The following is a 27045-nucleotide window of genomic DNA, read 5'->3' as shown; positions in this document are numbered from 1 at the left end:
ATATATATATATATATATATATATATATATATATATATATATATATATATATATATATATATATATATATAATCTCTTGTCACTAACTGTCCCTCAAGGAGCTCACAATCTAATCCCTACCATTGCCATATGTCTATATTATGTAGTGTAAGTACTGTAGTCTAGGGCCAATTTTAGGGGGAGCCAATCAACTTATCCGTATATTTTTGGAATGTGGGAGGAAACCAGAGTGCCCGGAGGAAACACACACAGACACGGAGAGAACATACAAACTCTTTGCAGATAGTGCCCTGGCGTGGATTCGAACCAGGGACCCAGCGCTGCAAGGCAAGAGAGCTAACCACTACGCCACCGTGCTGCCCACTTTAGGTTACAGACAATATTTAAAGAGACTCCGTAACAAAAATTGCATCCTGTTTTTATCATCCTACAAGTTCCAAAAGCTATTCTAATGTGTTCTGGCTTACTGCAGCACTTTGTACTATCACAGTCTCTGTAATAAATCAACTTATCTCTCTCTTGTCAGACTTGTCAGCCTGTGTCTGGAAGGCTGCCAAGTTCTTCAGTGTTGTGGTTCTGCTATGAACTCCCCCTTCCAGGCCCCTCTATGCACACTGCCTGTGTGTTATTTAGATTAGAGCAGCTTCTCTCTTCTCTCTTATCTTTTACAAGCTGGATAAATCCTCCTCTGAGCTGGCTGGGCTTTCACATACTGAATAATTACAGACAAGGGCAAAGCTGTTTGCAGGAAGAAAAGAGCAGCCTGAAACTTCAGTGCATGAGAACAGGGGGAAAGAAACACACAAATGATCTCTTGAGATTCAAAAGGAAGGCTGTATACAGCCTGCTTGTGTATGGATGTATTTTCTATGTGTGGACATACTGTACATCAACCTACTTCCTGTTTTGGTGGCCATTTTGTTTGTTTATAAACAAACTTTTTAAAACTGTTTTTAACCACTTTTAATGCGGCGGGGAGCAGTGAAATTGTGACAGAGGGTAATAGGAGATGTCCCCTAACACACTGGTATGTTTACTTTTGTGCGATTTTAACAATACAGATTCTCTTTAAGGGTGACAAACAGCAATATGACAATACAGGAATACAGGATCTTCTCAAAAAATTAGCATACTGTGATAAAGTTCATTATTTTCTGTAATGTACTGATAATCATTAGACTTTCATATATTTTAGATTCAAATACACACAACTGAAGTAGTTCAAGCCTTTTATTGTTTTAATATTGATGATTTTGGCATACAGCTCATGAAAACCAAAAATTCCTATCTCAAAAAATTAGCATATTTCATCCGACCAATAAAAGAAAAGCGTTTTTAAAACAAAAAAAGTCAACCTTCAAATAATTATGTTCAGTTATGCACTCAATACTTGGTCGGGAATCCTTTTGCAGAAATTACTGCTTCAATGCGGCGTGACATGGAGGCAATCAGCCTGTGGCACTGCTCAGGTGTTATGAAGGCCCAGGATGCTTGGATAGCGGCCTTAAGCTCATCCAGAGTGTTGGGTCTTGCGTCTCTCAACTTTCTCTTCACAATATCCCACAGATTCTCTATGGGGTTCAGGTCAGGAGAGTTGGCCGGCCAATTTAGCACAGTAATACCATGGTCAGTAAACCATTTACCAGTGGTTTTGGCACTGTGAGCAGGTTCCAGGTCGTTCTGAAAAATGAAATCTTCATCTCCATAAAGCTTTTCAGCAGATGGAAGCATGAAGTGCTCCAAAATCTCCTGATAGCTAGCTGCATTGACCCTGCCCTTGATAAAACACAGTGGACCAACACCAGCAGCTGACATGGCACTCCAGACCATCACTGACTGTGGGTACTTGACACTGGACTTTAGGCATTTTGGCATTTCCCTTTCCCCAGTCTTCCTCCAGACCTTGATTTCCAAATGACATGTAAAAGTTGCTTTCATCCGAATAAAGTACTTTGGACCACTGAGCAACAGTCCAGTGGTGCTTCTCTGTAGCCCAGGTCAGGCGCTTCTGCCGCTGTTTCTGGTTCAAAAGTGGGTTCATGCTTCCATCTGCTGAAAAGCTTTATGGAGATGAAGATTTTATTTTTCAGCACGACCCTGCACCTGCTCACAGTGCCAAAACCCAGGCCCGGCCCTAGACTTTTTGCCGCCTGAGACAATTTTCAAAGAAATCGCCGCCGCCCCCCCCCCCCCCCCAAAGCCGTGGGTGTGGGGGGCCGCCCGAGCTGGAGGGGACAGCGGGCAGGAAGGGGGTATTGGGCCTAGCGGCGGGGAGGGGGGTCGGACCCCCCCCCCTCCCTCGCCTGGGTCCCCCGTCCTCCGCTCCCCTCCAGCTTTAACAAGGTCCGTGCTGGCTGCAGCTATGTGTAAGAGGCAACGGGCGGGGATTACTCACCTCTTCCTCGTTCCAGGCCAGCGTGCGCTCCACTGACGTCACTTCCTGCGGCGTAGCAGGAAGTGACGTCAGTGGAGCGCACGCTGACCTGGAACGAGGAAGAGGTGAGTAATCCCCGCCCGTTGCCTCTTACAAATAGCTGCAGCCAGCACGGACCTTGTTAAAGCTGGAGGGGAGCGGAGGACGGGGGACCCAGGCGAGGGAGGGGGGGGTCCGACCCCCCTCCCCACCGCTAGGCCCAATACCCCCTTCCTGCCCGCTGTCCCCTCCAGCTCGGGCGGCCCCCCACACACACGGACGGGCGGGTGTGGCCCCCCAGAAGTGCCGCCTGAGGCAAAAGTTTCACCCCGCCTCATGGGCGGGCCGGCCCTGCCAAAACCACTGGTAAATGGTTTACTGACCATGGTATTACTGTGCTCATTTGGCCTGCCAACTCTCCTGACCTGAACCCCATAGAGAATCTGTGGGATATTGTGAAGAGAAAGTTGAGAGACGCAAGACCCAACACTCTGGTTGAGCTTAAGGCCGCTATCGAAGCATCCTGGGCCTCCATAACACCTGAGCAGTGCCACAGGCTGATTGCCTCCATGCCACGCCGCATTGAAGCAGTCATTTCTGCAAAAGGATTCCCGACCAAGTATTGAAGCATAACTGAACATAATTATTTGAAGGTTGACTTTTTTTGTTGTAAAAACTCTTTTCTTTTGTTGGTTGGATGAAATATGCTAATTTTTTGAGATAGGAATTTTGGGTTTTCATGAGCTGTATGCCAAAATCATCAATATTAAAACAATAAAAGGCTTGAACTACTTCAGTTGTGTGTATTTGAATCTAAAATATATGAAAGTCTAATGTTTATCAGTACATTACAGAAAATAATGAACTTTATCACAGTATGCTAATTTTTTGAGAAGATCCTGTACAAGAAAACCAGATCACACAGCACAGTATGAGTACAAGGTAATGCTTAGTCAGTCACTGGAGCGGAGCATGGAGATTAGGCAAGTTCGGTTCACTCAGATGCACAGCATGGGTGCACAGTAAGGCCAGAAACCCACTAGGAGCGCTTTGTAAGCGTGAGTGATTTGAAAAAGCTCTTGGTAATGCAATGCTATGGGGGATTTTTATAAAATCACATCACTCAAGTGGGATCACACCCATAGCATTACATTAGCTAGAGCTTTTCAAATCACAAAGCGCTCAGAAAAGCTCTCCTAGTGGGTTTCTAGCCTAATGGAGGTGCATGATCAGGTAGAACACAAAAGGAGGAGGATAGACTAAAGTGTACCAGAACTGATAGAAATTAAACGTTTTAGACATATCTGGGGTTTCCTCCAGCCCCATGGGCACGGATCGCTCCCACGCTGCCATCCTCAGTCTTCTCCCTCTTCGGTACCGAGTCCTGTAACTTCAGCCATTCTGCTACAGTGTGACCCTCACTGATAAGAACTTCCAACTATGGCCCAGTGCACACCAAAACCGCTAGCAGATCCTCAAAACGCTAGTGGTTTTTGGAGCAGATTTCAGAGTGGTTCTAGGCATGTGCAGAGAGGTTTTCTAAACATGCATAGCGTTTTCTGGAGCGTTTTTGTGTAGCAGATTACAAATATTGTTACAGTAAAGCTGTTACTGAACAGCGACTGTAACAAAAATGCCTGGAAAACCGCTCTGATGTAGCATTTTTTCAGAGCGGTTTGCATTTTTCCTATACTTTACATTGAGGCAGAAACACTTCTGCAAACCGCAAATGTGCAGCAGGAGGGACATTTGCGGTTTGCTAAAAACCTCAAACTGCTGGTGTGCACCATCCCATTGAAATACATTAGCCAAGCGTTTTCACAGGCGGAAGCGGTCTGCGGATTGCTGCAAAAACCACTAGGTGTGTACCAGGCCTATAAAACACTTTACTAGCAGAAAATGGTTTCTAATGCTGGGAATAGACGATGCGATCCGGTGGCTCGATTAGCCGACGGATCGGCTCCGGCGCGTCCCCGCAGCCGCCCGGATCGATTCCCGCTCATCCCCACGGGCGCTTCCTTATCTTCCGCTCGATTCCCCACCCGCAGGTATCGAGCGGGGAATCGATCCGGCGGGCAGTCGGACCTGTTGAATATTATCAATCGAGCCATCAGCGGCTCGATTGATAATAAAAAAAACGAGCTGTGTATGCCCGTCATAAGAGCAGGAAACAGATAAAAAAGTCAATAGTTCATAGATTTTAGCTCTGGCATACTTCAATAAATGTCATTGAGCAGAAACAATAAAACAGTTAAAACTTAAAAAGTAGATTTAAACATAAAATAAAACTGGAATATCTTTAAAAGTCATTTTTAGGAAAAGGAAGATAGATACAATCGTTTATTTCATTAACTTGTTTTTGCTTCGGGTGTCCTTTAAGAAGCAATAGGGCACTAGGCAAGGAAGTAGATTTGGGGCGCTCTTGTGGTCTGTTTGGTAAGCTGAAGTGGAGAAAGGTCAGAGAAGGTGGCAGGGGGGGGGGGGGGCATGACACCCACTAGGGCGGCCCCAGGCACCTGCTTGGTTGCCTGGTGGATGATCCTGTTCTGGGTACAGCCATAAGGGAAGGAGAAAGTCTCCCACACACTGATAAGAACCTCTTCTCAGTGTAGTTGGGTTCCAGAAGTAACACACATAAGAGGGATAAGGGAGACTTATTTATCAGGAGTCGCCTTCTCTGCCATGCCTGGCTCATGAGCAGCCATGTATACAGTATACACACCTATGCAGCAGCCAGGGGGGAAATGAGAGGAAGGATAATGGGGGTCTCTGGGAAGCAGCAGCTAGGAATGGGGAATCTGCGCATGCGCCTACCCCCTCTCCTGCAAACAGGCTGCGCGCTCCCGCCGTCTCCCGGGTAACCGCTACGTCATCAATGTGCGCCCCGTCCCAGCGTTGTTGTCCATAGTGGTGAGTCGCGTCTGGCTTTTCCGGGGTGAGTGTGTGCTGATTATATATTGTATATTTCCCCCTCCTCCCCGAGATATGGCTCTCTGTATGGCTGTGGGGTAGACAGCAGGGGGCGCACTGCGGGGGATCACTCATTATGTGACTCCAGCACAGGTCGGGTGGAATGAGTGCCCTGGGCCCCATATAGATACGCCCCTCCCCCTCCAGTGTACAGGTTTCCTCATATCCTAGTGCTGCTACTCTATTAAACTGCAGACCTCCCCCAATGCATGTGGATTATTATAATAGTTCCCCTGTTCCATGTGTAGCCCAATGAGTGTGGGCACCCTCCAAGAGCAGCCTTCATTCAATGTGTATTCCTATGAGTGTGTGCACCCCCCAAAAGCTTCCCCTATTCCATGTGTAGTTCTATGAGTGTGTGCACCCTCCAAGAGCAGCCTTCATTCAATGTGTATCCCTATGAGTGTGTGCACCCCCCAAAAGCTTCCCCTATTCCATGTGTAGTTCTATGAGTGTGTGCACCCTCCAAAAGCAGCCCCTATTCCATGTGTAGCCCTATGAGTGTGTGCATCCTCCAAAAGCAGCCCCTGTTTCATGTGTAGCCCTATGAGTGTGTGCATCCTCCAAAAGCAGCCCCTGTTTCATGTGTAGCCCAATGAGTGTGTGCACCCTCCAAGAGCAGCCTTCATTCAATGTGTATCCCTATGAGTGTGTGCACCCTCCAAAAGCAGCCCCTATTCCATGTGTAGCCCTATGAGTGTGTGCACCTTCCAAGAGCAGCCCCTATTCCTTGTGTAGCCCCTTGAGTGTGTGCACGCTCCAAGAGCAGCCCCTATTCCATGTGTAGCCCTATGAGTGTGTGCACCCTCCAAGAGCAGCCCCCATTCAATGTGTATCCCTATGAGTGTGTACCCTCCAAGAGCAGCCCCCCTATTTCATGCATAGCCTTCTATGCATACAACCTAAAAGAGCAGTCCTATTCCATGTGCAGCCTCCCATGCATGCACCCTCCAAGAGCAACCCCTATTCCATGTGTAGCCTTACATACGTGCACCTTCCAAGAGCAGCCCCTCTTACATGTGTAGCCTCCCATGCATGCACTCTCCAATAGCAGCCCCTATCGGAGCAGTGCTTTTCAGCGCTGCTAGATTTGGGTGCAGCCGGCGCCTCCATAGACTTCAATAGGAATCACTCCTATTGAAGCGCTCAGTGAGTAATGTCGGCGCTGTCAGAAGACGGAGCCGAAGTTGCTTAAAAACACAATAATTCGGCCTCCAGCAATCGCTGGAAGCCGAATTATTTCATTCCCCCACTATCCATGGCGGCCTGGAGGGGGAATAGTAAATAAATCGGCCCGCACTTGTGCAGAAGCAGGATCAGCTATATACTGCTGTATCCTGCGCCCAAGTCTACCGGCGCCGATTTCAAATGTACTCGCCCCTATTCGTTGTGTAGCTTTCCATGTATGCACTGTCCAATAGCACACCCTATTCCATGTGTAGCCTCCCATGCATGCACTCTCCAATAGCAGTCCCTATTCCATGTGTAGACTCCCATGCAGGCACTCATCAAGAGCAGCCTCTATTTCACATGCAGCCTCCCCCTTAATCCAGGTGCAACATTAATGCAGATTTAGTTCCTTTATAAGTTAGGGCACTAAATAGTATCATTTTCCACTTATTGAGACACAAGACATTTTTATTCCTTACAACACTGTTAAATGCCAGGTATAATATTACCATATTGTGATTGATATTTCCAGAGTGTTCCCAAACACATTTGATACAACATATGCTGTATTTAAAATGTTTAAGTCAAGTAGAGTATCAGTCAGAGCACCTGATCTGCATGCTTGTTCAGAGTCTATTGCCATAAGTATTAGCGGCAGAAGATCAGCAGGACAGCCAGGCAATCTGCATTGTTTAAAAAGAAATAAATATGTCAGCCTCCATATATCGCTCACCTCTGGTTCTCTTTAACCTCCCTGGCGGTAAGCCCGTGCTGAGCACGGGCTATGCCGCCGGGAGGCACCGCTCAGGCCCCGCTGGGCCGATTTGCATAATTTTTTTTTTGCTGCACGCAACTAGCACTTTGCTAGCTGCGTGCAGTGTCCGATCGCCGCCGCTACCCGCCGATCCGCCACTATACGCGTCGCCGCAGCTGCCCCTCCTCCCAGACCCCGTGCGCTGCCTGGCCAATCAGTGCCAGGCAGCGCCGTGGGGTGGATCGGAGTCCCCTTTGACGTCACGACGTCGGTGACGTCATCCCGCCCCGTCGCCATGGCGACGGGGGAAGCCCTCCAAGAGATCCCGTTCTTTGACTGGGGGGGATGCCGCCGAGCAGCGGCTATCATGTAGCGAGACCTCGTCTCGCTACATGAAAAAAACATTTTTTTTTTTTAAAAAACGTATTTGCTGCCCCCCTGGCGGATTTTTACAAACCGCCAGGAGGGTTAAAGTGTTACTGTTGAGCATAAAATCAAAAATCAATTCTTTATTTTTATCTGGTAAACAAATAAGTAATAAGGATGCTAACCAGGCAATCCAAAAGTTAAAAATCACTATTTTCTTATCCATAAAACAACTGTAATAAATATTTGTTGGTTGCTATGGGCAACAACACTACACCTTTGTTCGGCAACCGAACACAGAAAGTGTGATAACTTGACACCCATCACAGCAACAGCACAGGAGATAGAACTGCTTAGACGTCGTCAAAGGTTAAGGTGTTTATTCAGTAAACAGATATACAGATGGGTTCAGCAATCTTATCTTCGTTACATGTTACCTCACCAAAGCAATCGGTCTATAATTTCCGACATGTCCGATCACCGCGGGCGGACAATAGGCAAAAACGAAGCGCTGATTAGAAAGAACCTGCGGGGACGATCGGTGACGCTGGCTCGATACCAGCGCACTATCCACCCGTGTATGCCCAGCATTAAGCGTTGCGGCTCTTGGTTCATTCTTTGTGAATGGTAACCTTTCAATTTCTAATGATAGCGCACAGGAGGATAGAAAAGGTCTATACCCCCCCCCCCAAAAAAAAAACCCTGTTCCCTCCTGGGAAATAGTTCAACACTTTAAAATGCGTAGAAAATGATATAGCAGTTCTTGATATATAAATAAGTTCATATAAAAATATTTCAATTCTGTGTGCGCTTCCAAATAGGCGTCAGTTCCACCTCAATCACAAAGTTCCAATATAGTGGGTAGCGCTCCAGATCACAGCAAGCAATCAACAATGAAAGTAATCAGCAGTACGTTCCATGTGGTATCACACTCACCCCGTCAGTTGACCACTGTAATGCTGGATACACAAGTTGAGATTTCCTGTTCGATTTCCGGGATCGAACGGATCGAATCGATTATTTCCAACATGCTCGATTCGGATTTCGATCGTTTCTGCCGTCGATTTGGCATACTTAACATGCAAATCGACGGCAGAAACGATCGAAATCCGAATCGAGCATGTTGGAAATAATCGATTCGATCCGTTCGATCCCGGGAATCGAACGGGAAATCTCAACGTGTGTATCCAGCATAAGACTGGTCATAGATCGCTCGTGTGATATCCTGCACCGCCTGTGCTCCAGTAGCTCGTCCTTCTCCTCCTGCTCAAATCCGGATCCGGGAGATACCCGGATAGTTGCTATCCGGATATCTCCCAGTAAACCTGGGAGGGGTCAATCTTACCTTCGTCCGTCCCTCGGCGCCTCCCACGAAGCGTTCCACGCGCGTCACGTGATTACAAACACTTCCTCCTTCAACCTGGAAGGAGGAAGCGTTTGTAATCACATGACCGCCGCTTGGACCGCATCGTGGGAGGGGCTGAGGGACGGACCGAAGAAGAAGTCAGAGAGGTAAGATTGACCCCGCCCACCCCACACAGGTTTACTGGGAGATATCCGGATGTCTCCCGGATCTGGATTTGAGCAGTCCTGGTTACAGCCGTCGATTTACTCATGTTAAGTATGCAAAATCGACGGCTGTATCGATCGAAACCCGACCGAACATGTCGGAAATAATCGATCCCGCTGATCGAGTGGGAAATGGCAACGTGTGTACCCAGCATAAGAGATCAGCTCTGAACTAATGTACTGTGTTGCTAGAATACAGGGGGTAAAGTGATGTGAATGTAAACAATGTGCCTGTGGAAATATTAGTGATAAGGTAGCCTTGGTTGTCTTCCTCAGGACCACAGCTGAGCATGTCTTTGGTATCAGCAGACAGTCGCATATCAGAGCTACTGAATGAACTGCATCAGCTCATCAAGCAGACTCAGGTAAGCCGTGTACATAGAATAACATCACAGGTGACTGGAGTCTGTAGCACGACTTGACGATTCCCTGGTCCACCATTGGTGCTTGCCATACACTACTTCACATAGAATAATATCATGCAGTTGTCTTAAGACTTATACACATCCAACAAAAGCGCACGACCAACTCGACGACATGACCGATCGCACGACCAAGCGATTACACGGCTTGTATTTTCCGAAAACGCCAACCAACTGAACGGCCAACTCATCCGCATACTGCACATGCAAGCGGAACTACGGACTGCAGGATATGGCCGCATTTAAAACAAGTGCAAGTCGTTCAAATGACGTTGTTTAAGGCCTCTTGCACACTGCACGCGATTCCGATTCAGATTCCGCTTTTTAATCAGTTTTTACATCCGGTTCAGATTCTGATTTGCAGTTTGCTCCCTGCACACTACAAATCGGAATCTGAATCGGATGTAAAAACTGATTAAAGAGAACCCGAGGTGGCTTTGTATAACGTTAGTGGGGCACAGAGGCTGGTTGGGCACACTAACACCAGCCTCTGTTGCCCCATCGTGTGTGTCAAAGACCCCCCTGCTCGCCGCTATCCTCCCCGCAGTGCTGGCGACACGCAGCGCGTCGCCAGCACAATGTTTACCCTAGCGCTGTCTGTCAGCGCCGCTCCCCCGCCTCCTCCGCATCGCCGCTACCCGCCCTCGTCCCTTCCCTCCAATCAGCGTGAGGGAAGGGACGAGGGCGGGTAGCGGCGATGCGGAGGAGGCGGCGGAGCGGCGCTGACAGACAGCGCTAGGGTAAACATTGTGCTGGCGACACGCTGCGTGTCGCCAGCATTGCGGGGGTATAGCAGCGGGCAGGGGGGTCTTTGACACACACGATGGGGCAACAGAGGCTGGTGTTAGTGTGCCCAACCAGCCTCTGTGCCCCACTAACGTTATACAAAGCCACCTCGGGTTCTCTTTAAAAAGCGGAATCTGAATCGGAATCGCGTGCAGTGTGCAAGAGGCCTAAACGCGACCAACTGCATGATGTCAGCCCAACAGTCGTGTGAGTGGATCCAGCTAACCGCCTGTTATCAGTCGCTCGTCTAATCGTTTGTCATACGTACGCAGGCCCAACTATCATTCAACAAACCAAGTGTGGGCGATAGTTGGATGGAAAAGTTGCACGTGTATACTACAAGCCTTTATTGAGAAGGCCTTCCACTAGTATTTGTGTAGAGGACAGCTCTTGGCCAAGCTCATCTGTTTTAAAGTATGCATGAAATGAGGCAAGCTACCTAATGTAAGCACAGGGGTGAGATGCTGCTGGGTCCACATACCTCTGTGTGTAGGTCATCCCTTTCCTTGTTGCCCCTGATCCCTGTAATCACTTCTTGAAAAATGTGACTTTTGGCCCCTCCTTCTCGTTCTCTCACCCCTCCTTCCTCTCTGGTCATTGCCCTCTTCCTGTCTCCCCTGTTTTCCCTCTTCCTGTCCTGTGACAAAGCACTGTGTGGTAGAGATGGGAAGTTCGGATCTTTTCAATGATCCGGATGATTCGAATCGGATCATTGAAGAGATCCGGATCTTCGATCCGAATCTCGGATCATTTTACTACCGGAAGCATTCGGGGGTGAAATGAACAGCAGGACAGGTCTGTGGACAGGAGAAGGGGAGGGAGTGGACACACAGAGAAGGGGAGAAGATGGACAGAGGGCAGGGAGTGGACAGAGAAGGGAGGAGGGACGAGCAGAGAGCAGAAATGTTTGCACGTAATACCCACATGCTGAAGTCATATGCTTTACATATATTTCACCTATATGTTCATCTGTACACTTTGAAAGAAAAGGTCGCACAGTGAAAGAAAGCATTCCCAGAAGTGAAGTGCAGCTGTTTAGTGTCGAGTGCAGGAGGATTATATTGCCTTTCAATCACACTGTCTGCAAAGTTACTGAGCTGTGCTGAGCCAAAAGCTTCCCATGCAATCACTGTGCAGCACTACGGAACAGCCAGCCTATAATGGGCAGCACATTGCAGCCAGTATGTGTGCTCTACACATATCTGGCAGTGGCACCCATGTCCCCTCTCTCTCATTTACCTGTCCCTGCAAGGCTGCCTCCCTTCCAACAGAGCGATCCATCTCTGCTCTGCTTCCAAGACCCCGCTGCCCGCTGAGAGGGGGCGTGTTGCTCCTGGCCCCGCCCCTTTTGCGATCCGAATCACTCATTTTGATGATTCGGATGATCGACTCATAAAATAGATTTGGATCAAAGATCCGAATCGTTCATGATCCGGACAACACTACTGTGTGGCTTCAGGTGTAACTGTGGCAACTGTGTCCCCAGGAGGAGAGGTCGAGGAGTGAGCACAACCTGGTCAACATCCAGAAGACTCATGAGAGGATGCAGACTGAGAATAAGAGTGAGTATTGCTGGTGTGTGTGTGTAGACTGAGAATAAGAGTGACCATTGCTTGTGTGTGGTGGGTGTGTATAGACTTAGAATAAGATTGAGTATTGCTGGTGTCACCATTGTGAGTGTGTATAGACTGAGAATAAGGGTGAGTATTACTGGTGCCATGTTTGTGAGTTGACACTGAGAATAAGGGTGTGTGTGTGTGTGTGTGTGTGCGTGCGTGCGTGCGTGCGTGCCTGCGTGTGTGTACCGAGAATAAGAGTGAGTAATGCTGGTATCACCAGTGTAGTGTGTATGTAGACTGAGAATAAGAGTGAGCATTGCTGGTGTGTGTGTGGAGACTGAGAATAAAAGTGAGCATTGCTGGTGTTACCAGTGTAGTGTGTATGCAAACTGAGAATAGTATTGCTGGTGTGTGTGTAACAGCCCAGTCACTTGTCTCCTCTCTCCGCAGTCTCCCCATACTACCGCACTAAGCTGCGAGGACTCTACAGCACAGCCAAGGCCGACGCTGAGGCCGAGTGCAAGTAAGTGCCCATCAGTAATCATCTGTGTGCCCTGCAGAGTGCAGGAAAATTAATTTATAGTAAATGTCAAGGGACCTGGTCATACATTGTATATTCATAGCAGCCCATGGTAAGGAACAGGGGGCTGAGTTTACAGAGGATTGCTATATCACAGTTTACTATACGTACAGTGTGAGGGGATGATACATGGCCACCTATAGGAACTGACACAATGTATTTGTCTCCCCAGCATCCTACGCAGATCTCTGGATAAAATAGCAGAAATCAAGTCCCTTCTGGAGGAGCGGCGGATCGGTGAGTGTCCCGCATCCACTGCGCATACTGTCAGTGCATGTTATACTGAAGTGAGAGGGATATGGAGGCTGCCATATTTATTTCCTGTTAAACAAAACCAGTTCCCCGGCATCCCTGCTGATCTCTCTGGCATTAGCAGTATCTGAATCACACCATAAACAAGCATGCAGCTAATCTTGTCAGATCTGACCATAATGTCAGAAACACCTGATCTGCTGCATGCTTGTTCAGGGGCTATGGCTAAAAGTATTAGTGGCAGAGGACCAGCAGGATAGCCAGGTAACTGGTATTGCTTAAAAGGAAATAAATATGGCGGCCTCCATATCCCTCTCATTACAGTTGTCCTTTAAGATGCAAACTGAGGCAGCTAGTGCGCATCCGATATTATGTATTATGTAAAACTAGAATAACATTTAAAAGTGGTAATTCCAGCTAGCTTTGGTCAGTTTTATTTAAAATGCATAAAATTACATTCGCTAAAACTTTAACTTGAAACTAAACTGAAGAAAAAGAAATGACTTTAACTTACCTGGGGCTTCTGCCAGACTCCTGCAGCCGCCCTGTGCCCACGCTCTGAAAAAGCGATCCTTTGGCCCCCCGCAGCAACCCTCTGTCATTTGAATGCACGGCCCGCGCACCTCCCGATCACGCTTCTGTAGACGGGAGTGCTCTGCGCATGTGCAGTATGGAATAAATCTCTACTGTGCATGTGCAAAACACTCCCGGATACGGGAGCATGATCGAGGACCTGTATGGCTGCACATGTGCAGTGGCCATCATTTCCCCGGTCAGCCGGTCGGAAGAGGGCCGCTGTGGCGGTCTGAAAGATCACCTAGTGACAGCGCAGGCACAGGGGGCAGCTGCAAGGGGCTGGTAGGAGGGAAGTTAAACTTGGTTTTTGTTTTACTTCAGTTTAGTTTTCCTTTAAAGAAAACCTGTCACAAAGAAAAACCCTATGGGGGATACTTACCTCGGGAGGGGGAAGCCTCTGGATTCTAACGAGGCTGCCCCCGTCCTCCTCCGTCCCGGCAATCCAGCGCTGCGACCCCTCGAACAGCGGCGAGGTAAATATTTACCTACCGCAATCCGGCGCAGTAGCGGTCCTGGCAGAAATAGCCAAGCTCGATCGTATTCGCTCTACTGCACAGGCGCGAGTCCTTTGCACATGTGCAGTAGAGCGGATCGATGGGGCTCTGCTATTTCCACCTTAGCCTGAACGAAGAGCCGCTAGTGCACTGGATGGTGGTAGGTAAATATTGCCGCACCTGCACAGTATTTGACAGCCTTTGTCGAGGGAGTTTTAGGGGAGCCAGCGCAAGATCCCGCAGGCTACAGGGGATGGGCAAGCCTCATTGGGACTCTGAGGCTTCCCCCTCCCCAGGTAAGTACTTCAATGTGCATGTACCTTTTCAGTAACAAGTTAAAAATTGACCATCTAAAAACGTGATTTCTAGTAATGGACCTACACTGCCCCCTGCAGTCTGCTATCGCTCACTGTCTTCTGTGTCCTCCAGCTGCCAAGATTGCTGGGCTGTACCATGACTCGGAGCCCCCCAGGAAGACCATGAGACGAGGGGTGCTGATGACCCTCCTCCAGCAGTCTGCCATGACTCTGCCCCTGTGGATCGGGAAGCCCGGAGAGAAGTAGGTCTACCTTATCTCACCTGATGTACCATGCAGAGTCCATGAGGCTCAGCTTGTGGGTTATTTTATGACTTTAGTTCAAGTTTATCAATATCATGAAGTCAGGCTAGGGTCGTGCCGGGGATCTGTGTTGTCACTTGTACAATAGGAACGCAGGGGGGGGGGGGGGATGGTTATCTTTATCCTCTGTTTTTCTCTGTCTTCATATTTCACAATCATACACTTGCTTTCGCTGCACAGGCCTCCTCCTTTATGTGGTGCCATCCCAGCATCCACCGACTACGTGGCCAAGCCTGGAGATAAGGTGGCTGCCCGGGTGAAGGCGGTGGACGGAGACGAGCAGTGGATTCTGGCAGAAGTGGTCAGTTACAGCCACGCCGCAAACAAGTAAGCATGATTGTGTAGTTTGGCCAGCAGAGGGCGTAACCCCCATCACATGACACTGACTTGTCTCTTCTGTCCTAGGTATGAAGTGGACGACATTGACGAGGAGGGTAAAGAGTGAGTATCGGCTGTACTGTATTACGCTACTGTATTGTGGTGCTACAAATTCTGCATTGATGCAAAGTTTATGCTAATTGTATGCAAATGTATGCTGCTTGTAAGTAGACCAGTCAGATGTAGCAGTTGATGTGTGTGTTTGGTCCATTTTTAAGCAGCATAACATTTGCATCTACTTGGAATGTTTACCACCTCATTGAACACCTCACTAGAGAGCTTTGGAGGAGGTATGAGGGTCTCTGTATGACACCACCAGGTTTCATTGTTGGCTGCACCAGACAGTAGGTCAAAGGCAAAAGTGTAAATTTTTTAAATTGGATGGGTGGGCAACATCTAGGGTTATATGCCCGCAGCGTAGATGCAGGTTAGTGTTAGGAATAGATAGGGGTAGATCAGATTAGAGCTATGTTAGGAGTAGGTTAGGTGGGGGCTTAGCATTAGTCTTAGCTAGGGGTAGGTTAGTGTTAGGAGTTGATAGGACTAGATTAGATAGCGGTACCGTTAGTGTATTTATGCTCAGTTAGAGGTATGTTAGGAGTAGGTAAGGTGGGGGGGTTAGTGTTAGGCTTAGATAAGGGTAGGTTCGTGTTAGGAGTAAGTAGAAGGAGGGTTATTGTGCGGGGAATGTTATGTCATAGTACAATATCAGTAAAATTACTGATATTCTATTAGCTATCTCCCAATAGTAGAATATCAGCATTGCCGATATTCTTCTTGCGGCTTCACTGAATTTTCCCTGGTGCCGGTTTTTGTATGTAAACCAAGTCTTGCCCTCCGCATGTACTGATGATCTCTGGATGCGAGGCCTTGCATTGTATTGAGTGGTGCTGGTGTGTTTGTGTGTCTGTGTTATATACTGGAAGTGATACAGGTGCTTCCTAGTTGGAACAAATTCATTGGTCAAAGTACCTACCAGAGGTTCCCACTCCACATTTGGCACAACAGGAACACACTAAAAGCCTCAGCGCTTGCTATCAATATCCGATCCATATGCTTGCATCCCAATTAACCTCTAATCTTGAACCCCTACCGGTTTCTGCCTTACTCCTGACGAAGGTGCCAGGCTGAAACCGGTTGGGATTGGAGACTGGGCAACTCTGTGTCTATTATGCGTATACACATCTAAAGGATCCTTGTTGTAGGCGCCCATGACTGACGGTCTTGTTACTTTGTTGCGCGGGTGACTGCAGGTTTGCCCTCACTAGAATGCAGGCAGGTTGTGTGTCTGAGTGAATCCGCACTGTGGAGTGAGGTATAGTTATCTCTTAGTTTATGTATGATGGAATTACAGCCTGACACATTGCATTCTGTTCCACCCCCTCCCAGGCGTCACACACTCAGCCGGCGGAGAATCATACCTTTGCCCCAGTGGAAAGCCAACCCGGAGACGGACCCGGAAGCCCTATTCCAGAAAGACCAGCTGGTGCTGGCGCTGTACCCGCAGACCACGTGCTTCTACCGGGCTCTGATCCACGCCCCGCCACAACGGGTGAGAACATCACAGAGAGGAAAGGCCATATCACAAGGACACAGGGTAAATTCAGCACATGATGCAAACCTGCGCCGCTCTCACTTCCTGATGCCAAATCACTGGTGCTCAGGATATCTCGGTTCACCCTGAACCCCGATATCCAAAAAATTGCCACCTTACCTGATCTAATCGGACCCTAAGCTATCTCTCTCTCTCTCTTTCTCTCTCTACCCCCCTTCCCCTTTCCCCTGCGCAGTGTGCCTAATAGTAACCTAGGAATTTTATAGATATTATATATAAAGACTACCTACCTGCATATAATGACATGACTATGAGAAAGGAGAAAAGCTGTGTGTAATTTGCACTGGATATGATTGGTTCCTTCCCCTCCCATAAAACCTACGATGAGAGGAAGGAAACAGCCGGGCAACTACAGGTTCCTGTCTTTGGCTTCTAGTCCTGCCACCTAGATTTTCACTGCCTACAGATTATTTAAGCAGTTAAAGTTGCCACTTTACTAGGTTGCTATAACAGCCAGCTAGGGATGGTCTGTGAGTGGCTAATTATGCTGAGTTGATGCAAATGTTATGTTCATTTTTTGCAGCTTAAAGGACAACTATACATAACCAAGTGTTTTAAAATTAGTATATGAATTATGTAGCTGTGTAAGCATTTTCCTACTTTTCATGTTAAATATCAGAGGCAAAAGTTGTAATTAATTGTGTGTAGGTTTTAGCTGCATTGGAAGGATTTATTAGCAAAGGGGAGTCTGTGCTTCGTTAGAAAAGTGACAATACAGCCATTGCTGGTCTCTGCATCTCTCAGAAGACTACAGACTACAGCAAGGAAAAACTTTAGTACGGAAATCCTGCCTTGGCATCAGGTTTCACACACAAAAGAGAATGTTTACTTATGCTGCAGATAGATATATTTTACCCTGCTAGCTTTGCACATCAGTGCATTATTCTCCTCAGACAGCCAGCCATCAAAGCCTGGACAAAACTGAGACCTGTTATCTGCTAAGGATATAAAGTACATACAGGGTTAACAGATGCAGAGCGAGGGATTTCCCCCCCCCCCCCCTCCCCTCATGATTCACTGGTCCATCACCCCTCCCTGAGAGGAATTTGATAACATCAAAGGATAGATATACAGCAGTATTTCGGAACACCTACATAAGCTATTCTCATCCCAGTTTAAAAAACATGTTAATTGATAGTTGTCCTTTAAACATGGACCAATCTAATACAGATACTGCTGCATTTGATTGGGAAATTTTAGCCTGCACGCCATTTGCATCAAATCTATATTTAATTAGCATCTTATTAACTGTCTGTACAGCTAACTAACTAGCTTGAGCAGATACCGCTCTATGAAGGCCCAGGATGCAGAATTGGTTGAGTGTAATGACCATTAACAGTGCAATTTTTAGCTAATGATCAAATTTTCAATAAGATCACTCAGATTGAAAGAAAAGATCATATTTGAGCGATCCACGGCATTAAAGGAAACCTGAAATGGGGAATATCAACACTTTATACATACCGGGGCTTCCTCCAGCCCCCTACGGCGAGATCACTCCCACGCAGCTGTCCTCCGCTACCCGCATGCAGAACGCTCCCAGCCACGGGAGCGAGACGGGGAGCCACGCACAGCCACCCTGCGCAGTATGCCCCCGACTGGAGGACTTTGCAATTTTTGGAGGCTGCGGGCAGCGGAGGACGGCGGCATGGGAGCAATCTGGAGGAAGCCCCAGGTATGTGTACATTTTTGATATCCCCCCATTTCAGGTACACTTTAAAGCTAACCTGTGAGTTCAAAAACAATACTTGCCTCAGTAGAGGGAAGCCGCTGGATGCCCAGAGGCTGCTCCGGTGTTTCTTGAACCTACCGCCGGTTGCTGGGACCCTCTTCTTCTTCGTGGTCATCCTCATTGCGCAGGCGCAGAGCCGTCACACTCGTGCACAGGGGAGAAAGCCGTGCATGGCGGCTCCGTGCTACTGTGCCTGCGCAATCCGACCGTGCTTGTACACAGACGGGAGCGCAACAACGCAAACATGTGACAAGCCCTTGTCAATTAGGTTCTGAGGGTCCCATGGCTGGAATGACGAGCTTGAGGGGGAAGACTTGATTAACCAGAGGCTATTCTCTACTGCGGTATTTCAATTCTGAAAACCTTCAGGTACAATTGACCAGTCCTTTAACCCTTTAGCAGCCAATTTATCTAAAAGGCTTGCAAGTGTTCCAGGCTAATTTATTTTAGCACATTGTTTTTTCTATTTATTTGTTACATTTCCCTGCTTCTAATTAGTACTGCTGTAATTTGTATTTATGGCCACTTGTCACTAGGGGGCAGTGTGAGAAAACAGCAGAGGACTTCTGCTTTCAGTTTCTATATTTTTTGTAAGTAGAGAGAGATCAAAGCATTCCAAGAATTTACAGCACAAGAAATTCTGCTGACTGAGGTCAAAAGCAGGTCACTTATCTCAAACGAGATAACGCTACTGCAGCTGCTAATGGGTTAAGAAAATAATAAAAAAAAATCGGATCTTTCAGGATCGATTGGCCGCACCAACTTCTCTTCTTTCAAACAATACGATCTGAATACTCTGATTATGATCATTCACTGAAATTGTAATGTTAATGGGCATCTTTACTCTTCAACCCTTTTAAAAGATACTCAGCTAACCTGCCTCTCAGATTATTGGTAGTTCTGTTACCCGGTTTCTTTTACTTAACGCTCACTGACAACTTTACAGTGACCCTAGTACTGGCCACTCCTACCCTTACCCTAACCCCCCCGACTTTCTGAACCCCGAGTACTAGCAGTATTCACCTAGAGGGATGGTGAGTCCCTGTAGTCGGATTCTCCAGAGCTGCGCCCGTAATACTGGGCAATCGGGATGACCTGCTTCCGTCAGCAATAGAGGTATGTGCTCATCATAGTTTTGTTTGCCATCACCCCTCCCATCATCCACTTTCCTCACTAATTATAAGCTGATTGTGTAGCGGCCATTTTGTCTCTCCATAGTATAAGTTGGGCTCTATGGTAGCGGCTGTACGTTTTACTCATCCTCCTCCATTTTGTTGTCCTTCAGCCTCAGGACGATTACTCCGTGCTGTTTGAAGACACGTCCTATGCCGACGGTTACTCTCCGCCTCTGAACGTGGCACAGAGATACGTGGTCGCCTGTAAGGAGCCAAAGAAGAAGTGATCAGCGCCATCTTGTGTTTAAGAACTGCTACTGCCAGCCGTTTATGTATTGTGTCCTGTGGACCATGTGACTGATGGAGTAGAAGAGTTACTGCTGTGTCTTTCCTGAAGCCCAGATCCATCCCTTACATCATTTCAGTTTTGGATTAAGTTTTTTCTTTGTTTGTACTTCCATTGGGCAGAAATTGAATTTACTTCCTGTGAAGACAGGAAGTGGGTACCTCGGCAACAAAGAAGCAAACGAAGAAAACATTTTTGATAGGGGAGGAGAGCCGCATGTAGAACCTTTGCCAGCCTTTTGTTACTACCAATACTGATGGTTAGTGATGGACCGTGAAGTCTAGGAGTAGTCATGGAGAAGCATGTGATGTGTTTGATCAGCTGATAGATTTCTAAGCTCTGATTCGCTGTGATCACATCCTGCTTTAGCACATGATCATGATTAGTAAAATCAGAGATTTGCATATCTATCACCTGACCAAAATGATCACATGCTTCTCCGTGAGTTCTCCTAGACATGACCATTAGGGGTGGTCAGTGAGATGCAAATTTGAGTTGGAACATTATGCAAATGTATGCACCTTGAAAAGGAACCAATCAAATCCTGCTGAGGTATCATTCGATTGGTCCATTTTCAAGCAGCATAAATTTGCATACAAAATTTGCATAATGTTGCATCAACTCAAAATTATTTGCATCCAATGACCATCACTACTGATGGTCCACGATATGCTAATAATTTAATCTTGCAAACAAATTGTATTCAGCTTGAATCTCTACCAATCAAATGCTGTTCCTGAAAAACGTAATTGGCCCCATACCTGGCTGCATACAACTTTTATGCCGTACAGAATCATTAGCTCGTTGATGATCTCTAGCTGTTTATTTTGTGACATCAGCAGTGGAACATTCCAGCCCTTGGTGACACTGGGACAGGAAGGAGTGACTTTCCCCCATGTGGGGACATGGACAGCAGAAACGATATGAAAGAAATTCATCGCCTTCCTCACTCACAATAAAAAAACAGAAAAAAAGTTTTGACAGAGGTGGAGATGTAAACAGACGTGTATGTTTTGTAGTTTTTGTACACTGGAGTTCTTCTGACTTTCACTCAGCCCTGCTGATGTCACCCCCAGTGTGAGTGTATACGCCCAGGGCGCATGGTCTCTAAAGCCTCGTACACACCGAGAGTAAAAATCGCCTATGAAAAAAACGGCCTATGAACGACTCTTCTTCTTTAACACAAACAACGCCTTAACGGGAGTCTGGAGTAAAAAAAAAAAAAAAAAATATAGTCACCTAAGACGATGGAAGGCTCTGGGTGCCAGATTTATCAAAGCATTACCAACAGTTATTTCTTCTTAAACAGTTCTAACCAGCAGGGGGACTGTTTTGCATGATAAGAAACTTTTTAAATCCTACTTAATAGTGGCAGTTTAGCGTGGATTTCTAGAGCGGCATTACAGTTAAGAAAAGTGAAAATCTATCCCTAAACAACTGCAGATTAAGAAGTGCTTTATATCACTTCTAAAGATTGCAGGCTAGACATGAATTTGTGATGTGCTCCTCCCACCTGCTGAATTCCTCCTCAGAGTCTGCTACTATCAATACAGCAGGTGTGTTGGTTACCTCAGCAACAACAGTTCCCCTTACACACTGCACTGTCTGAGAAACCTCCCTAACTCCTATTTTACAACAGTTTTTAAGAAGGAAACTGCACTATCTAGTGAGTTCTTAAGATGCCCGAGACAGTCCTGCAGATTTCTAAAAGCCTACCAATATTTTGTCTCAGACACTCTTGATAAATGTCCCCAGAGTCCTACAGAGCTTTCCCATTTCTCCTACGGTCTCCGTGTTCCATTGCTGGCTCCCTGTTAGCAGTCTCTGGCCGATGGGTCGGAGACTGCTCACTTCCGGTGCTGCGGGAAGCTTCTGAAGTCTTCGGGAGCCCGAGTGCTCCAAAGATAGGCTGCTCCATACTGCACCTGCGCGAGCACACATTCTAACGCATGCACAGTACGGAGTCACCTGTCTTCAGGAGCACTCGGGCTGCTGAAGACTCCTCGGTGGGTGATTTGTATGGGGGAGCCAGTGCCGGAACAAGCGGACCGTGAGAGGAGCAGGAAGACTAAGCATAGATCCCCAACCCTGTCCTCAAGTACCACCAACAGTGCATGTTTTGCAGAAAACCACAAACATGCACAGGTGAGTTAATTAGTGTCTCAGCAGAGCTGGTAGACTACCTCTGTGGATTTCCACAAAACGTAGTGTTGATGGGCCTTGAGGACGGGGTTGGGGAACACTGCTCTATAGGACCCAGAGCCTTCCCTGTCCTTAGGTGAATATCTGTTTTTCTATTTTTTTTCCAGTGGCTCCAGACTCGCTTTAAGGGAACGATAAATATTAATTGTCCGCAGTGTGTACAGCACTCCGAGCAATCTTTAAATGTGTCCGAAGTCGTTTTCCCCACATCCTTCAGATGATGATCATATCGACAATTGTTTTGGAATTCTTTGGGAAGTGTTCTGCTGCCATTCACATTGCTGAACTTCTTTTTATTTGATCGTGGGGGACAATCGTTCATAGGCCATTTCCAGCAATCTAGTCTTGCTATGTATACGTAGCTTAAAGGCTGTGATGTCACAGCACCGTGCGCATCAGTACAGTGATTTGTACAGACTGGATGGTAGATTAACTTTTAAGGTGGCCACAAACAACGCAGTAAAAATATTAGATTTACCATTTTTTTGCAAAAAATTGAAAGGTGGGGGTTTAGTATAATGAAATCTGTTTCCCGGTTTTTTTTTTTTTTCCTTTATCACTCGATCTGGAGTGGTGGCTATTTCTGTAAAATTTTTCAGAAAGTTGAATGGTGTAGGATAGATTGTCAGTTGCTTGATTTAAAGGCCGAATAAGTTTTTCGATAATCTTATTGGGGAACAATTGAATATAATTGTTGCAGTCGGTAAGATTTTTAAAATGTTACAATTAATCTAAGGCTGGTTTCGCAGTGGGACGTTACAGGCGCACGTTAGAGCAGCCTGTAACGCACCCCACCACACAGCAATAAAAATCAATGGGCTGTTCACAGTGCCCACGTTGCGTTACAGTGTAACGCTGCGCCATAATATAACGTACTGCATGCAGTACTTTGGACGCGGCTGAGCCGCGTTAGACAGCTTGCACATGCTCAGTAACGTTGGGGAGGAGCGGAGAGCGGCCAGGCACATGGCTAATTAATATTCACTGCACTCAGTGACGTGCAGTGTTTACTTCCTGGAGCGGCTGCTCTGTGCGGCGATTGGCCGGCGGGACCACGTGATGCCGCATGCGTCCAAGAGTACGCATCACGGACGCCAGAGTGAGCTGCACAACGCGGCTCGCTCTGACGTCCAAAGCAGGGAGCACTAGGCGTTGCGTTAGGGGCACGTTATGTGCCCTATAACGTCCCCTAAAACGCAACGTCCTGGTGTGAAACCAGCCTAAAAAAACAAAAGATGGTAATTCTTAAAGTGAAAATGTGTATACAGTATATAAAAATTGTGTGTGACTATCTTTAGGCTGGTGGTCATGGAGTACGGGGGCCTGGAGAGGACAGATTGCCAGCTCCCGCACATAGACTTTTAAGCCTGATAACACACATCCAGTTTTGATTGGCCAATATCACCACTTCCATGTAGTATGAGAGCTTATCTACACAACCTGCACATAATATTCAGAATATCTTGGCCCTCATATTACATGCAGGTGGTAAAATTGGCCAATCAACATTTGGTGGGCCTTACATTTTGATGAGGCCTTACAGATGGTGAATGAGATGCTAATATTTCCAACTTTAACAAATAAGTGCAACAATTCAAATCTTTATCGGAACGAGGCTCCTGTAGCAGCCAAATAAGTGTCCCTCTGTATATGAGCTCAATATCCAATCTTATATTTAGTGCAAATCCTTGGATCCTGCTGGCCTCTAAACACCGGTGTGTTCAGCACACTCTGGGGTCAATTCATAAAGCATTACCGTATTCGGTAACGCAGAAAACAGCTGACTTTACCGAGAACTTAAGAAAATGTAAATTCATAAAGGCTGTTACCGAACGAAAAGCTGAAATTCCCGAGCAGTGAGGTAAATTACCGATTTGTGCGGTAATTACCACAACACATGTCAGTAAATGTCAATTCATAAAGTGTCAACAAGCAGTAATGGCATGAAGCAATGTAGTCTGCTTTGAAGTGGCGAAAAAAATGCGGAGAGTAACTGTGGCAGCTGTGACACACTAGCAGAGGCAGCTGTGACTGACAGGAGCAGGGAGCCAATAGAAACAGCCCCTGTTCTCCTGCAAGTCAGGATGATGGAATCTGATAGGACCAGCAGCCTTTGCCTGCGTGACAAGTTTTAAACCCCCCCCCCCCCCCCAGGCAGCAGCAGAGCGAAATCGGAACAAAGCAGGCTTCCCCTGAATACCTTAGGCTGTGTCTGGTTTAACCTCTTGCGTACCTGTTGGAAGCTAGTGGGGAAAATCACCAAAGCAGGACATGTGTAAAGTTTCTTGGAAGTTAATCTAAGCTGTAGCAATTAAATTGAATGTTAATAAAGACTAATTGATTTAGAGCAAGCAGAGGCAGTATAAAAAAACATGTACATCTAAAGGGATGTCAGGATGCCTTGCAATGCCCTCACTGCAGTCATTACGGCTAAGGTTTTTGTCAATGGGCTTCGGTAACTTACCGCACTTTTATCGAACCTGTGGACATTTTTATGACTTAGCACACAAAAGTCTAAAATACCGAATGCGGTATTTTCCCGACGAGATCTTTATTTCGCACAGCCTTTAATGAATTGACCACCCTGCTCAGTATCCGCTCACGAGAGTGGCTGCCTCCCAAGCTATGAGGGCATATAGTGCACATGACCATTATTGAACACACCTCATAGGAAGAATCACTTAATGAGGAACTTCAGCGAAAGATAGTAGTAGAGACAAATAAATCAAGACCTTGCAAAATTAAAAGTTAAAAAATAAGATAGATCAAGAAATGATTGATATTCACTGTGTAATTCCTTCATGTGGTTTGTTCTTCCTTGAGCCTGCAGGTCAGCATCTTTACTGCTGGCAGACATAAAATAAAAAAAAAAGCACAAACTGCCTTTACAAAACACACCCACTAACAATGTGATATGCTAAAACACACATACACAGAGCTGCTGCTGTTTATATGTTAAGGCGCTGGGATATTGGCCTCGCCCTGCTCCTGAAAAAGTCCAGGTGGCTTTAATTACTATTCCCCCCCAAGGCTCCCGTGGACCAAATTACTAACTGAGCAACACTACGGAGGTAATTCACATTACGGTCTATGGCGCCACCTGGTGCGCCCAACTTTCCTGTGCCGTTTTTGCCTGTCTCGATGCTGTTTGCTTGGCAGTTAGTATCTGCCATTATTTTCTCGCAAAGCAACTAGGTTCACAGACAGGAAACTGTCATAGCCATGGTCCTGACATCACACTGGAAGGAGTTTCAGCTACATAGACGTCCCTGATGCACTAATAGAGAAAAGGCTAAGATTACCAGTGAGAAAGAGGCTACTGATTGGGATGAAGCTCAATCCTGGGTTAAAATTCCTCTTTAAGAAAAAGCAATCTAACATCCATAGAGCATAATGGACCCGACTACACAAACCGTGCTCAGAAATAATGCAGCCTCCTCTCAGCCCGACCGGTTTCGCTTCCTGCTTGGTCAGAGGTGTGCCCTGGGAGGGGTGTAAATGAGAGAACTGCTGGATGGTATACAGAGGACTGCTGGATGGTATACAGAGGACTGCTGGATGGTATACAGAGGACTGCAGGATGGTATACAGAGGACTGCTGGATGGTATACAGAGTGAGCAGTAAAGGCTGCTGCTGGAGCTTGTATGCAGCTTGGATTGAAGACCATTACATGCACTTCCTGCTATTTTGATTTGGCCCAATGCCAGCCTTAAATAAAGTTGGAAATATTTGCATCTCACTGACCGGATCTACTGACTTTATATGTGAAATCGTGCAGGGACAGAGAGATCCTTATGTTCCAATTAGATGTGCACTACAGCCAGACGGGGAAAAAAGCATCTCTTCAGTTTTGTATTCATCAAAACATTAAATGTATTTTTATATACAGCTAATATTGGTACCTTTTTCTGTGTCTTAGCAGAGTGTTTACTCATTGAGCTTCCTTATTTAAAGCACACCTGAACTGAGAGACATGAGGAGGCTGCCGTGTTTCTTTCCTATTAAATAATACCAGTTGCCTGGATGTCCTGCTGATCATGGCTGGATAGTGTGATGGTTAACCCTCCTGGCGGTTTGTCAAAATCCGCCAGGGGGCAGCAAATACGTTTTTTTTTTTTTCATGTAGCGAGACGAGGTCTCGCTACATGATAGCCGCTGCTGAGCGGCATCCCCCCAGCCCCTCCGATCGCCGCCGGCGATCGGAGATCCCGTTCAAAGAACGGGATCTCCTGGAGGGCTTCCCCCGTCGCAATGGCGACGGGGCGGGATGACGTCACCGACGTCGTGACGTCAAAGGGGACTCCGATCCACCCCACGGCGCTGCCTGGCACTGATTGGCCAGGCAGCGCACGGGGTCTAGGGGGGGGGGGGGCGGCGACGCGTATAGCGGCGGGTAGCGGCGGCGATCGGGCACTGCACGCAGCTAGCAAAGTGCTAGCTGCGTGCAGCAAAAAAAAATTATGCAAATCGGCCCAGCGGGGCCTGAGCGGTGCCTCCCGGCGGCATAGCCCGTGTTTAGCACGGGCTTACCGCCAGGGAGGTTAAGGGCTCTGCCCTTGACATGGGAGATTAGGGTTTGAATCCTGGCTAGGGTCAGTACCTATTCAGTAAGAAATCCTTGGCAAGACTTCCTAACTCTCCAGGGTGGCCTGAACGTACCCTTAGTAGCTGCAGCTCTTGAGTGCTTTGAGTCCAATAGGATAACAGTGCTATACAACTGTTAGGATTATTATAGAATTATCTGCCTCTAATACTCTTAGCCGTAGAGCCTGAACAAGTATCTACATGATTTTGTTGAACACTCTGCCTACTGGTCCAGCTTTCTGCCAGACGTCCCATTGCAGCCTACCCAGTGACTCAGCTACTGCCTTAGTGGTATCTATACATCAGTACGATGCTTCCCCAGATCTATAGGCTAACATCTGTGTGTATTCAGTGCAACCGGAAAGTATTCACAGCGCATCATTTTCCCACATGTTATAGCCTTATTCCAAAATGGTTGAAATTAATTTTGTTCCTCAGAATACTACACACAACACCCCATAATGACAATGTGAGCAAATGTGTACTTAAGGTTTTGGCAATGTATTAAGAAAAAAAAATTAGAGAAAGCACATGTACATAAG

At 46.9% G+C, this 27045-nt stretch overlaps 1 protein-coding gene across 2 annotated transcripts; it reads left to right on the top strand.

Annotated features, from left to right (window-relative positions):
* Positions 1-5272: 5272 nt before the first annotated feature.
* On the top strand, positions 5273-20715 carry SGF29 (SAGA complex associated factor 29). 2 transcript variants are annotated; one of them, XM_068243842.1, is made up of 10 exons: positions 5273-5348; positions 9519-9607; positions 11937-12012; positions 12460-12532; positions 12762-12826; positions 14341-14470; positions 14711-14857; positions 14936-14971; positions 16298-16460; positions 19541-20715. In XM_068243842.1, the coding sequence occupies exons 2-10, from the start codon at positions 9533-9535 to the stop codon at positions 19655-19657; spliced, it is 882 nt and encodes a 293-aa protein (XP_068099943.1). In that variant the 5' UTR covers positions 5273-5348; positions 9519-9532; the 3' UTR covers positions 19658-20715. The 2 variants fall into 2 exon arrangements, with proteins under 2 accessions (XP_068099943.1, XP_068099942.1); XM_068243841.1 differs by having other exon boundaries at positions 16298-16505.
* The last annotated feature ends 6330 nt before the right edge of the window (positions 20716-27045 follow it).

Source organism: Hyperolius riggenbachi, chromosome 7, assembly GCF_040937935.1.
Source record: "Hyperolius riggenbachi isolate aHypRig1 chromosome 7, aHypRig1.pri, whole genome shotgun sequence".
Lineage (NCBI taxonomy): Eukaryota > Metazoa > Chordata > Amphibia > Anura > Hyperoliidae > Hyperolius > Hyperolius riggenbachi.
Note: the sequence above shows the minus strand (reverse complement) of the source record. Positions and strands in the feature narration are given on the sequence as shown.